The 15,027-nt window shown below is 42.1% G+C and overlaps 1 protein-coding gene across 2 annotated transcripts in view; it reads left to right on the top strand.

Moving 5' to 3' along the window:
- Positions 1 to 5,498, top strand: part of LOC138514242 (kinesin-like protein KIF2C) — a 166,760-nt gene extending 161,262 nt beyond the window's left edge. For both annotated transcript variants that reach the window (XR_011281901.1, XM_069629602.1), the window contains exon 2: positions 5,015 to 5,498. Coding sequence is in view for 1 of the 2 variants with exons in the window: in XM_069629602.1 (XP_069485703.1) it covers positions 5,015 to 5,463 (449 nt within the window). In the remaining variant the exon portion in view is untranslated. The remainder of the gene's footprint in view (positions 1 to 5,014) is intronic.
- Positions 5,499 to 15,027: the final 9,529 nt, after the last annotated feature.

The following is a 15,027-nucleotide window of genomic DNA, read 5'->3' as shown; positions in this document are numbered from 1 at the left end:
TAAAAGGAAATGTGTGAAGAAAGATGGGGGGGCAAGGTCATGAAGAGACTTCAAGACAAGACAGAGAAAATTAAAGAGTGCATGAGATTCAAAAGTAAGTCCCCAAAGTGATGGAAGAGTTGGAAAAATAGTGTGGCGAGGGGATAAAGGGAAAAGAATACATATTGATGAGTTGTAAACGGAACAAAGAGAACTCGAGTGAGTTGCAGGAAGATCAAGATGAACACTAGATCCGTAGAACAAACTGGAAAAGATAAGAGATGATACTAGGGTCTTTGTAGCATGGATAGACCAAGCCTACCAAATGTTAAAAAGATGGAAGCGACAGGATCGAGAAATTGCAGAGTTGTATGAAGACAAATTGAGAGAAGAGTGGATGAGGGCACCAAGGTTAAGAGCAGAGGAAGAGAAGCAGAACAAAAGGAAATCAGGGGGGGGGAAGAGGGTGGTAGTAGTTATAAAAACAATAGAACCTCAGTCTTGCAAGGATTGAGTTGCAGAAAATGATCAGACAGTCAGAATGGCATTGATAGATGGGGTAAAGGAAGAAAAGGCAAGGAAATGCTGTGAATCCTCAGCATAGAAGTGATGAGATAGACCAAAGGAAGTGATAATAGATGCAAGAGGAATTGTGTATAGAGAATAAAAAGTGGACCCAAAACTGAGCCCTGTGGAACACTGCATTGAAGAGGAAACACTGGGGAATTTTGGCCAGCCCATGAAGACCGCACTTGCAAGACTAATGAGTGAACAATGCAAAAGCTTTGAGCTATCCATGACCAGTGTCAATGGCTGTGGGAAGTCTTCCATTTCTCAATTTTTCATTCATCTCTGCCATTACAAAATGGGCTTGGTCCCATCCCAGAAAGTGTACTACAGCCTAGACAGCTAGATCAGATCTTTTCTGTATGAGAGCACAAGCAACCCCAGGGGTTATTTCTTTTTTACCCTCTTTGGGTGTCATCACTAAGGAAGAAAAACTGTGGGCTGGCCAAAGTAGTTGCCAGTGGTATCAAAGCTTTTGCATCTATCACTCTTCAGTCTTAATAATGTTGGACTACCTTGAATCTTAAAAACATTTAGCCCAAAGTCAATTAACGGCATTCTCATCCCTTTGCGGTGCATATAGTAATTCCTCACTTACTACACATTCTTAAGGCACGTGCACCTAATGCACATGCGCTTATTATACATAACCTGTAGATGTACGAAAAGTGTGCTCATGCACCTATGACACATGCCCCTACCAGAGACACACACTTATGACGCACCGCTACATCATGTGCTCCTATAACACATACCTAATACACACGAATATTGCACATAACATGTAGACGTACCAGTGCTCTCACATGCACCTAGTATATATGCACCTGTGACACACACACTGCACACTCTTAATACACACAATCTGATAATCCTATTACACATGCTCCTACGACACGCACTGCCATAACATGCGCTCCTACAACACACATTCCTATAATACATGATCCTATGACACATGTGCCTATTACACGTAGAATGTGGACATACAACATGTTCTCTTACAACACGTTCCAATGAGACTCTTACGATGCACACTTACCACAAACTCTTAACTCACACCAAAGGCAAGTCAGAGTTTATGAATTTTACAGTTTGTACATTACACAATTAACATCTGCTGAAAACTCACATGAAAGGCAAGTTACAGCTGACTTTGATGTCAGTTTTAAGTTGATGGAATACATTTACACTTTTCATACAAGCTACACAAAGAGTATGAGTATTACAGTTTGTACATTACACAATTAACATCTAAAACCTCATATCAAAAGCAAGTGACAGCTGACTGATGTTGTCAGCACGGTCAGGTTGGTCTTGCCAAGTCCGCAGGAGCTGATTAATACCACAGACCCTGTGCGAGCGTTCGCAACTCAACCTCTGTAATTACAGTTCAATTAGCTACCCCAGGGAAAGGAAAGGGGTAGTGGATAAAAAAAAAAACAGATGCTTCCTTGGAAAGCTCTAGCTTCAGCGATCTGCAGTTAGGGTGACAAATAACAGGAGTAAATAATTCTAGGCATTTCTTCTAACAATATCTTTCTATTAACTTCCTTCTACTTACTCTTACCTATTGCACCTTTTCTGAGAGCTGAAAGGTGATTGTGTAAAGAATCAAACCTTGTTCTTGTTCTATTACAGACTGAAGGAAATGCTTTCTCTTTCCCGAAGAAGACGAATTCTTGAAAGAAGCTCTAATTTACCCAAACCTAATCTATCCCTAAGATAACTACTTTACAGTTGGGCAGTCTTCTTTATCAGAATTGCATTTACTCCTAAATTCCTTTTGTTTTCCTTTAAAAGATGCTTTCTGTATTTTTCAATTCTCTCTTTTTAAATACTGGGATGAGGAAGATGATGTATAATCTGCTGCTAAATACTGAGCTCTTTTTTAAGCTGCGTGAATGAGCAAGTGTCAAGTTTCCCTTGTAACATTGGCTTTGAAATGCTGACTCACGCACTTGCTATAGAAACAAATCTGACTCACTTCTTTCCTTGTGTTGGATGCCTCACTTCATAGTACTGGCAAGTGCTCTGCGAATTGCCTCTTGGCTCACGCTCCCACTCAGAGGCCCTGCAGATGAACACACCAACTTAAGAGCACACAAGCGGCTGACTGCCTGGTCACAGAAACGCACTGCTGCCAAAAACTATCAGAGCTTTAACAAACACTGCAGCACTAATGCCTCTTCTCCTCAAGTACATTTTTTCTGGCTTTACATAAGTCTTAGTTCATACTGCTGCCACTTCATAAAGCTAAAACATATTTACATTAATAAAGTCTTTTTTCTTTACGCTTCAACACAATTAAACTCCTAAAAGCAGCGCTCCCACGTGAGGAATTCTGTGCTGTTCTCTTCCCTCTTCTTTCTTCTACAGACTCCAACCGGTACTTTAATTCTTTGGGCCTAAAATTAAGGGAGCTTTGTAAAACTCATCCTGTCTCTGGAAATGTTTTGATGAAATGCAGTTCGAGGTTGTCTTGAACATTCCACGCGGATTGTTCTTGCCCTTCAGCCAATCGGCTTCCCCCTCACTGTCCTGCCATCTTAGTTTGGGATTCCTATTAAGATCGAGTTAAGAGAAATTAATGAAAAAATGCTATTGTCTCAAAAGATGGGCCATAATAAAAAATATACATAAATATTTTTAAAGAAAGTTCCTATGTAACATTTTGACCAATTGAGGCTCAATGTTTTGACATGAGGGCATCCATTTTATGAAATGAAGCAGCCTCCTCTGTTCATGTTAAGCTCTACTCTGGCCGCAATACTCAAGCAAAAGCCCCCCTACTGGGAGCTTTTACTTACTGCTGCCAGAGAGCAGAGCTTAACACAGAGAGGAGGCTGTCTCAGTGTTTACAATTGCCTTGACTTTTATTTTAAGTTTTCTGTGCTCTCCAAGCCCAGGGAAGCACAGAAAACATAACATGAAAGGCACAGCAATTATAAATACTTCGGCGGCCACCGGCAGAGTTTTCATAATTGCTGCGACTATTTTCTAGTTTCCCGAGCACAGGAAATTAGAGTATTATGAATACTCGGGCAGCAAAGTATTCATAATTGCCGGGACTTTTTAAGTCTCCCGGGCTCCCCCATGCTCGGGAGACTTAAAAACAAAGCCACAGCAATCATAAATACAACACTGTTGGATTTATAATTGCTGACACTTTTGCTTTAAGTCTGCCCGAAAGACTTGAAACGAAAGGAACGGCGATCATAAATACAGCATTGTAGTTCTCATCGCCAGCACTTTCGTTTCAACTCACCGAGCTCCTCCGAGCCGGAAGAGCCCAGGAGTCTTGAAACGAAAGGCACAGCGATCATAAATACAACAAAGTTTTATTTATAATGGCACACACTACTGCCACACACACTTTTGAGACACGTTTCTTCTGCATTGACACATGCTCCTTTGACACACGCTCCTACCACCCACACACATGACACACACACCTATTACACATAACATGTGGTTATACAAAACATGAACTTGACACATACAGCACATGCTCCTACGACACATGCTACTACCGCACACACTCCTGCAGCATCCTTCTTTCTAGATTATATATTCCTGTTCCAAACATCTTGGAGGATTTATTATTGCCAAACGTCCCCCTTAAGTAGACAATGAACAGGTGTTTCTCCCATTCCTTGGTTACCGATATGAGCAACTCCTTTCCCTCAGCTTGCTCATCCACTATCACTTGCTTATCTGATATTACATCCTGGATAACCGCACATGCTTAGAATAAAAGGTCCATTGTGGTGGACTATTATAATGATTTTGTATGATCAGAGATTATGTATGTAAGCAGACTAACTCATAAAACTCTTTACAATCAAAAATACCCAAAAGATCCCAAATATCACCAGTGCATGGTTTTTAAGAACTGTTTAAAAATCAAGATCTGCAAAGTCCTAGTTGGCTCATCAGCATTCTGACCAAGGGTTTTGTGAAAGGAGGGTGCAAGAGGTTACATGAAGATGTTCAAATGTATTTTCTCAGAAAATCAGAGTTTGGGCTCAAAGAACAGGACTGTTGGCCCAGGGGAAATTGAGAGTATTCAATAAATGTGGGGTTGAGGTGTGCATGCCTCGCAAGCCCCTGGTTAATTGATTTAGGTTATCTGCACTTTATGGATCATAGCACAAGTTTATGAAAGCAATAGGGCCTTAGGAGTTATAGCGTAGCCATCTTAATTGTGTATGAATATTTATATTTCTTTGTAAAGAATTATTATATACCTTTATATTGTTCTGTTGATTTTAGATTTTATTATAGTGTTTGTTCTTAATGTTGTACATGTTGCACTCTTGTATGGTATAAATTACCGAAATAAAGGAATTGATGATTATGATGATGATTTAAGTTATAGGTGTAAGTATGCAGATGTGTATTGGGGGGAAATGGGGAAAAGCAATCACCTGACAGTTGATAAAATGATTGCAAAATTCTGTCCTAGGTATGAACCCAATTGAGCGTGCCCAAAGGCACAGTCAAAGAAGGAAAGAGAAGCCCTCTCGCAATGCAAGAGGCCTTGATGACCTTGAACCCAAAAGGATGGGCGTTTGCAAAGGACTGGACGCCAGCCGTTCATCCTCTCCGCCCCCAGATGCCTTCATGCTGAACGACAAGGAGCTGCCTGCACATGTGTCCAGCTTGCAAAACACGTTGGCCCGTATTGGTGAACTGGAGGATGAGCGAGTTGAAGAGCTTCGAGAGCTGGTCCAGGAAGAGATGTCATTGACAGACTTGATGGACACTGGAGAGCCGCCACATCCTGACCTCGAAAAATGGGTAAACCAGGCAGAGTACCTTATTCAGGAGCGTTCACAAGTCCTGGCAGCATTGGGGGAAAACATGTCTTCCTTACGCCGTGCTCTTCAGCTGAAAAAGCAGGCTAGCCAATGAGGGACATGAATAAATCTTGTTGCTTTGAATCTTAAGCAATGCCCTGGTTTGTTGCTCTTCTGTTCCGACTGTTCATAATGTTGTTCCGACTGTTCATAATGTCCACTTACATTTTGTATTTTGGCTAGTAGCTTCAACACTGTCTCTTCAAGAACAAGGCAAATGGTATCAGACGGCACATTGGCTCAACAGCTGGGCCCTGATTTTTCTGGTGAGTTTTCCGTTTCTTCTATACTATTTCACTTTCTTCTATACTATTTCACATTTCAGATGAGTCCAATAAATCCTAGAAAGGGTCACTAGAATGTTGGAGGGCAGATACACATCGGATTGATTTATGGGGAACCATGTTAATTGGTAATGGTTTGCCCTGCAGAGAATTGCTCATAAGAACCAGATTGGCCTTGGGAAATGGACAGCTACTGGGCAGCGTACTTCATATCGAGCTCTTTGATTCTTGCAAAAAAACAGCTATCTCCAAGTGGGAGGTCTTAACCAAAATGCTGCCATCCTCCCATGATGTTAGGTGGTGGGCAATGGCTAATAATGCAACCAGTTAGTTGACTTTTACTCTGGTTCTTCAATCTTGCTTCATGCCCATTAGAACTATTGAGTTGCCCTTAATGCAGCACAGAATGAGCAAATACATGCACCCTTTCCCTTCTTTCTTGTGTTGATGATTGCTTTAAGGTAATGATCATACCTCTTTTCATTGAGTGAAGGGTCTATTGTGCTGGCTCTTACAATGGAATTACATCTTTTATTGCAGATCCTTTGCAGCTATATAGACTTACCTTCAAGTCCTGTACCCGGCTTACTAGTATGGTTGCACACGTCAAACATCCTACCACATATCACACTGCAACTTTTCACCTAGGAACGAAACAAATGCATCCAGTCCAACAGCCACCACTAACAACTGAAGTAGCCAACCACACACCTCTGTGCAAATATATGCACATCATAATCAACAGCCTTTCTATCCAGTCAGTATTGATAAGGGACAGTCCTTGTGAGTGGGGACACAATGTTTATCAAGATTTCCATTCAACGTTGCCTACATACTCCTTCAATTTCCCTGAAATAGATGTATGGACTATTATTTGATAAGGACATAACATTTAGTGATAAGACCCTACTCTATCACTAAACGCTGTGACTATATACTTGAAATACATTTGTTCATTGCTCAACAAATAGTGCATAAGACTATGGGTCTACCGGAATCCCATAACTTTGCAGCAATGCACACCAGGATATTCCACAGCTCTTTTTATTTAATTTATGTAGTGCAAAGACAAGCAAGCCCATGGACACCATAGTGCTCACAACAACAAATAAACATACATTCACTAAGTAGACTACATTTGTCTGAGCAAGGACCAAGATCAATGTACAAACTACATATTTATGCAAATAAATATGTCTTCAGCAGACGCTTAAACAAGGCCAGAGACCTACAGCCCCTCATATCTGGTAGAAGAGTAGACCACGGTTTAGGCGCTGCTGTGAAGAAGGCTCCCTTGCCCACAGAATCAGACTTGCTCGGGCAACAAAAAGTAGGTTTGTGAAATTAGATCGTAGTCCTGCGAATTGGTAGTCAGGCGATATTTTTGAGGTTGCTTGAACTGATACCAAAGAGGTATCTGTGCGTTAGTGTCAAGACTCAAAACAGGATTCAGGGTTCCACAGATAACCAGTGCAGTCCCCTTCTGGCTTCCGAAACGTTTTGCTTTTTCCCCAGAGGCATAGACAGGGTAGGGCCTGAGCAGGCAAGGCCCACCCAAAATCTGTAAATGCCCACTCAGCAGCACTGTGTGGGAATTTACAGATGCTAATGTCACTGCAGTGAGCCCAACTACATTAGCTTCAGGCCCCACTTGTTAGACAATCCTTGCTACGCATCTGCTTTACCTAGCCCTTCAATTATGCAAACTGCACGGTTCTGAATCATTTGCAGCTTTGAGATCTCTCCTTTGTTGTTACCTAAAAATAGACTACTGCAATAATCCAGATTAGCACCAATTATTGCTCTGGCTTCCACAGTGCAGCTCTTATTTGATAAAAAAAGGGTCATAGTTGTCTCAGCAGTTTAAGATAGTAGGTGGATGTGGCGACTATATTATTTACCTGTGCTTTCACATTCAACTCCTCGTCAAGAATAATGCACAAGGTTTTTACTTTTTTGAGAGTAGCAATGGTACACAGAGCCACGATTAGTTTATTTAGTCTATTTGCTGTTATTGCTAACATCAGCTTAGTCTTTGAGTCGTTCATGGCCATACCATTAGTAACCATCAATTTATGAATGAGGGAGTAGACTTCATTGACGAATTCAGTGTCTTTCTCATAATCTCCTGAAATGGGGATTAGGCACTATGTGTCATCAGTGTAGTTGGTGTAGATGATCCCCCTCTTATCCAGCAGTTCGAATAACGCATGGTAAAGATATTATACAGTGTGGGCGATAAACAGGATCACCATATGGTAACTTGACCACATCAGCTGTGCCACTGAATACCCTAGCTGCTTCGTTGGATAGAATACCCTAGCTGCTTCGTCGGATAGGAAAGACTTTGCCAACTTCTTTCCATCTGCAGAAAATTGGGTAGAGTGTGATAGCCTTTCAACCAGAATAGTGTGGTCGACCAGATCGAAAGCAGCTATGAGGCTATACCGATAGCAGATGACCACTTTACAAGTGCCCATAATGTTAAACAAATGCATAGTGAAGCCTGGGAACTAGTTCATTTTCTGTAAACCATTCATTTAAACGCCCCCTTATCTGAGTGACAGCAGAACTACTTGTTAAGCTTGCTGCCGACACATACCCACTTAGAGACTCATGCTGAGATTCAATACAAAACATGTAACATACTCGCACATTAAAATTAAGGATGAGAGTTTGATGCAGAAGTGTAATGGGAATTTGAAAGCAAAGAAAGAGGTCAAGGCCATTGACACCAAGGGGGCTTGAAAGGAGTATGAAAATAGTATTAATAACGGGCAGTATTTCAAATACTTCTTTTTGCCCAAAATCCTCATTTTGAGCAGTGGGGTATTTGCAGTGGAAACATTGCTTCTAGTATATACTGCACGGTTAGTGATTGAAGTACCTCCTGAACATCAGCTTTTTTTTACCCAAGAGGTGGCTTTTTATCAAGTCTCTTCCCCCTTGTGCAGTACACCGTTTGGCTCACAGATCTTTCTCAGGGTTTTGTACCTATACCTTACCACCAGAGAGAGCCTAGCAGCATATAAGTGATTAATGTCTAAAGGCTGGTTACAAAAGGCAGAACCTGCAGATTCCAGAACAAAAGGCAGCACATAAGGCTTTGTAGAATGGAGTGATCAATCTGCTGCCCCTATACGTTTTGATATGACCTGAAAAACAGCTATGGGGTCTCTGGGAACCCTTTCCAGTAACCCATAGATGCGTAGAGAGAGCCCTTTATAAACTGAAGGAACTCTCCTGCTATTAAGCTGCGTTTGTGTCCGATCTTTAGATTCAATGGAATTTCTTATGGTAGAAGTTACCCAAATGGTCACTTGCAGCCATGTTTTTCTACTGGCAGCATTAATATTTTCGGCCACATTTGCAAATGTTTTCGAAGCCCAGAAATGCACTTGTGACAACCCATACCTGATCCAGGTTGACTTCAGAACCTGTGCTAAAGGGAACAGTGGCCATCCTCACTCACCCCCCGTTCCCCATTCAACAGCAATAGATCCTCTAAATGGGGGCTATGTCAGTGTTAAAGCTTTACACAGTATTGTAACTAAAAATCTGATTATTCTATTTACCCCTATATCTCATGCCACAATTCCAACATTTTTAGGCCTCATTGTTTAACATACTACACTTCCAGCCTTATAGGGCCTACACCTGGTTACCCTTACTCAGTTCCAGCATTTATAGGGCCACCATATGTTCCTCACACACAGTTCCCGCATTTATTGGGCTTTAATCACTTCTCACACATTTCCAGCATATTATAGGGCCTATGTACTACTACTACTGTTCTACTATTTATAGGGCATACACCCTGTTTTTCAGACTGTTCCAGCATGTATAGGGCCTACATCATATTTCTCATATTACAGTTCCACTATTTATAGAGGCTACACAATTTCTCGTACTGCAGATCTAGTATTTATAGGGTCGACACCTTGTTTATCATACTATAGTTCTAGTATTTATATCACCCACACCATGCTTCTCATAGTACAACTCCAGTATTTATAGGGCCTACACCTTGTGTGTCATACTATAGTTCTAATATGTTATATCACCCACACCATGCTTGTCATATAATTACTGGAGTTGTACTAAGGCCTACACCTTGTGTACCATACTATAGCTATAATATTTATATCGCCTACACATTGCTTCTCATACTACAGTATTTATAGGGCCTACACCTTGTGCATCATACTATAGTTCTAGTATTTATAATCTCCTACACCCTGCTTCTCATAGTACAGCTACAGTATTTAAAGGGCCTACACCATGTGTGTTATACTATAGTTGTAGTAGTTATATCGCGTACATCCTGCTTCTCATACTGTAACTCCAGGATTTTGAAGGCAAGTCCCTTTTTACGCACACTTTGGAATAAAGACAACCTGCTAGGGAAATAGGCCAGGAGATAGCATTGCAAGGATAACAAAGGTTTAATTGTACAGAATACAAACTATCAGCAAAGGACTCTGCTGCTCGAGAGCGCTCTGGCTATTCTAAAGCAAAGCAGAAGCTTAAAAGGCCTTATAGCATCATCATATACAGTATGAACTAAAACTATTGATTGGTTAGGCATTATGGATGGGCCTGCTCCATAGGGGATGCCAGACTACAATTTGTTAGTTCTGTTGTCAATCAGGATCCACCTGGATCAGCTGGGCTTATCGCAGTCTTAGGTGAAGGTCAGGTTGCTCATATAACACATTGATTCAGTTCAACTAACACGATAAGCTCCCCATTCCAACAGTGGCATGCACCTGGGAGGCACAGCAAATGGTGCCAGGGGTAAGGGAGGATGCAATACAGTCACGCTGACCCACACATTCAGGCCTTCATTGATACTGCAGTTCCCGCCCTCAAGGTCGCCACCTGGGGTTTTGATCTTTATTGTATCCCTCCCTGTACCTCGTGTTACAAGAGATGGATTTTCATACTTGAAGAAATACAGCTGTGCATGCTTAGATCTTCTGCAGACACTGGATTCGTGTTGGGGCAGTGGGTCGTTCTCTTATCAAGGAATGCAAAGGTGTCAGGGTCAGGTCAGTGGTGTGGGGCGGGGTCCGGACTGGCTGGGTGGGTGGGGGTTAGAGGCCTACTGGCAGTTTAGTTGAGATCAATGGATGCAGCGCTGAGCCTGGTGTTGTCTCATGCTCTTGCAGGGCGCATTCCTTTGGAAGATACTGAATATTTGCAAAACTGGAGGGATGGGGGGGGGGGGGGGGGCTGGACTTCCGTGGGAACACGGCTCTGCAGATTCATTCAGTCTTAATGATATTGGGCTTAGTGAGCTGGGTACGTGAACAGCGCAATCCTGCAAGCTTCTTCCTTTTAGGCCTATACAAAATGGAGTCATGTGCTATGTGTTTTCTAGTGCTGCACATCTACTATTGGTGCTACAGTGCTACTACATGGTGCTTAATAGTGTGCTTTGCTCCCCCCTTATACACTACATCACCTCATATGGTGTTCGCCTCACCTGAAAGCGCCTTGGGGGGATGGGATATACTAATTTCCATCCCAACATTACCCCCTTTCGTTACTTCTACAGTAACACATTTTCTCCCACCATATTTACACTCCTTTCTGCTTCATCCCATGCAGATGTTCCCTTAATTGGTATCCATGCTCTACATACATGTCATAAACTTTCCCCCTTGTGCACATACTGCTCTGGGGTACAAGTCATGTAGATGCACCCTCCCCCACCCGCCAGGTCTACCCACACTTCCTTATAATTTTCACTATCGGGGGGAGGGACAATGGTTGTGTGATAAAAGTTATCAACTACATCACCAATAGGGATTGGGACCATGTGGAGAATGGGGCAGCCATTTTGCTCAGTTTGTATCTCTACTTCCATTGTATCACGAGGTACCTTATATTTTCCAATACTGACCATCATCATTGTGCTAGTAGGTACCACTTTGGCACAACACCAGAGTCCCAATTGGCACATACAAAATATCACCAGGATAAACACAAAGATGGGGACCAGCATCTTTACCAATGTTACAAGCCATGATTGGACCCAGTAAAAGTCCATGGTGAACCAGTCTTCTTCCTGGACCCCAGCTTCCTTTTTTATTTTCACCCCCAGTTCATGCACTACTGCAATTGCGTGTGATAGTATCTCATTTTCAGTGTCTTCAGAAGGTATGTATGTGCAACATGAACTCCCGATCTTTTTGCAAACACCACCTTCCATAGCCTCAGGAGATCTAGTGCATAGCGATTTTGCATAGTCATATCTGAATGGCACCCCAGAGATGGAACAAAAGGACATCTGAGGGGTTAAGTCTGGCAAAAAGCTAAGGCTAACTGCAGGGCTGTAGGGAAGAAAAAGGAAACGGTTGTTAAACAATGACGACTCTGGAGTCCTTCCTACTTCCCAGTCATGATTTCTACATTAGAGAAGTGGAATTGGTAAGCACTTATCCTATGAGGGGGAATACACTTTGTTGAGCTGCTACAGGTCCATAATTCAGAGAACCCACCTGGCGAGAGTCGAAGGAACCAGGTGAAAAGCAGGACAATCACAGATGGTGACCAAAAAAACAAGGAAAGCACAGGGATCTGATCTGGTCAGAACAAATGCAGACAAATAAAGACAGTACCCAGAGATGGTAGTGGGACAGTTAAAGCCACAACCTGCTGTAGTGTTCCAGGAGCAGAAGTCCAAAAAAACTCCACTAAGCTGGGGAAGCAGTCCAAAGAAAGTTTTAGAGTTCCAAAGTGTGGGAAGGCAAACCAAACAAAGAAAGTAAATCCAGCAAGATGAACAGTAATTGCCAAAATCAAAGAAGCATCCTGAAACACATTTAAGAACAGGAATAACAGGTACAGGTTTCAAAACTACTCACTGGCATGAAGACAGTTTGAAGAGTGCAAATTCCATGACGGTCATTATCTGGGCACATGATTGGTCAAACACCCAGTCACGTGATGACATCACAGTAGCTGTGTCTTGTTCACACACTGCAGTCAGGAGTCAAGATGCTTTGGCAACAGCGACAGCCCAAAATGTCTAAAACACCACAGATCATGACACTCATATGTGGCAGTCATTACTAACACAGTAATAGTCTTTGTGTGGCTTGTATCGGTTAAGTCACATGATCTGCATTGGCCCACCATCTACTAGTTTATCCGAAGTAGTTAAGTTCCAAATTAAAATAGCATCAACAGGGATGTTCCTGTGACACTATCCCTTCCCTCTGTGCAGGTACCTATGATGATTCCCGCATAGACATCCTCAGATTGTCTTTCTGACAGGACAATAGCAAAGGAACCAGCGAGTATGTAGGTCAGCTCCCATGTGGGAAGGAAGGGTGGGCATGTGATGAAACCAATAAGCCACAGAAAGACTAATATTGGAGAAGTTACACCTGCCTTCTAAAGTTTGTTCATCAGTTTAGACTTGCATGTATTGCATGGATCAGTAAGCAGTTATTGAAGATGGTGGTAGGAGAGCTGAAGTAATAGTTGAAATTAAATGATTAAGTACTCCCTTCCCCACCTGCAAGTCTACCCATGCTTACGTGTCTACACAAAAGTGCTGTGCAAAAACGTGTGGAATGAACTGAAAGTGGCTACTTATAAGAATTCATCTAAAGGAACATTTACAACGAATGCACAAGTTAACCCAATTCCCATTGAGTGAGCTTTAGAAGGAAATGGTTTGTGTGCTAGTGCATTGTAATGTTGAATGCAGCGCACACTGTGCCTTGCAAAGGTAGATTTAGTGACTGTATAGCCCTCCCATCTTGTTGGATAAGAAACCAAGAACTGACCGGTCTTGTGGAGTGACGTGTTTGTCCAAGTAGAACATGACTTTCCTGCACATGTCAAGTGTGTGCAGCACACTTTCCCCTTTAGTTTGAGGTCTTGGAAGAAAGCTGTCTATTTGATGGATCGAGTAACAAACTTTGAAATTAATATCAGAATAAAACAGGAATGCGGTTGGAGTACAACCTTATTTTGGGGTACTGCAAAATAAAAATGTTCATCTACTGGGAGCGCTTGAAGTTAACTTACTCTCTAAATAGACAAAATACATTTGAGGAAAGTCACCTTGTAAGTGAGATCCTTTAGAGATACTTTATATGTCTGGACTCAAATGGGGTCCTGTAAGCCTATATAAAGCTGTGTTTAGATCCAAGCCTGGTGGCAAATGTGGCATGTGGTTTATTCATTCATTGAAGCCTTTAACCACATGTAGAGGTAAAAGAGGTAGTTGAAACCCTGTTTGTATTGGCGCTGGATCCGTGAAAGATTCACTCACCTCTTGTTGATATTGGAAAATAAACGGTCAAGACACATGATTGTGTATGTAGTCTTGATTTAATCAGCAATTAATTGCCAGTGGTTAACTGGGCACGTGTAGTGCTTGGTCATATGAGGAAAGCCAACGCGTGTTTTGACCGTAGGTCTTTATCAAGGCAGAGTCTTAGATAGGTGCTGGTCCTTGAGTAAGTATGCTGGATACCACTGGGGAGTCTGGAGGGCTGCAGGAGAGAAGATGGACGGTCACAGTGATCTTTCAATGAACATACACAAGCGTCTTGACCTTTTATTTTCCATTATCAACAAGATGTGATTTTTCACTGATCCAGCACCAATTCAAACAGGTTTTCAACTACCTCTTACCTCGACATATGGGAATCTGTGAGCTTGTCCCACTGAAACCTTGTATACGGCACCAGGAAGAAGACAGGTGTTTTTCCGATAATCTGATCAGCTTTTCGTTAATGCTCACAACTGCCAATTCCAGATTTAACCACATGTACTTTCCTCCAGGACACTATTTTGAGAGGTGATGTATGCAGCTAAATAGATCAAGGGAATTGAAGACAAACCCTGAATCCAACAGGGACAGGAGGGAGATGACAATGTTCGGTGGAGAGTAATCAATAGTATCAATCTGCTTTTTGTGCCAGATAACAAAACCCTTCCGTTTATTGGAAGGGTAGTTTTATCTGTCTGGTTTCCTGAAGTCACACTATGCCGACTCAAATTTGAGACAGGTTTAAGTGACCAAACTATGCCCTCAGGAGGCAGGCTGCCAAGTTCATAGCTTGTGTTTTCGGATGTGTAATCTTTTAATTCTGTTGTTTTAACAGATCGTGTACTGGGTGCAATTTGATTGGCATCTGGAGCAACATGTGTTGGAGGTATTGTTACAACATGCCTACTGCTAGGCAGGAATACAGGGATGGTAGTGGCTAAATTGCTTACTCAGCCTCACTACAACTACTAACCCAACAGTGATCCCAATCAAAGATGAAGCAAGTACAGCTCAAAGGTATCCCTCTTTCGCCTCTCTT

The sequence above is a fragment of the Ambystoma mexicanum genome, chromosome 12 (assembly GCF_040938575.1).
Source record: "Ambystoma mexicanum isolate Mex_15411 chromosome 12, UKY_AmexF1_1, whole genome shotgun sequence".
Lineage (NCBI taxonomy): Eukaryota > Metazoa > Chordata > Amphibia > Caudata > Ambystomatidae > Ambystoma > Ambystoma mexicanum.
This window is presented reverse-complemented; position numbering and strand designations above follow the sequence as displayed.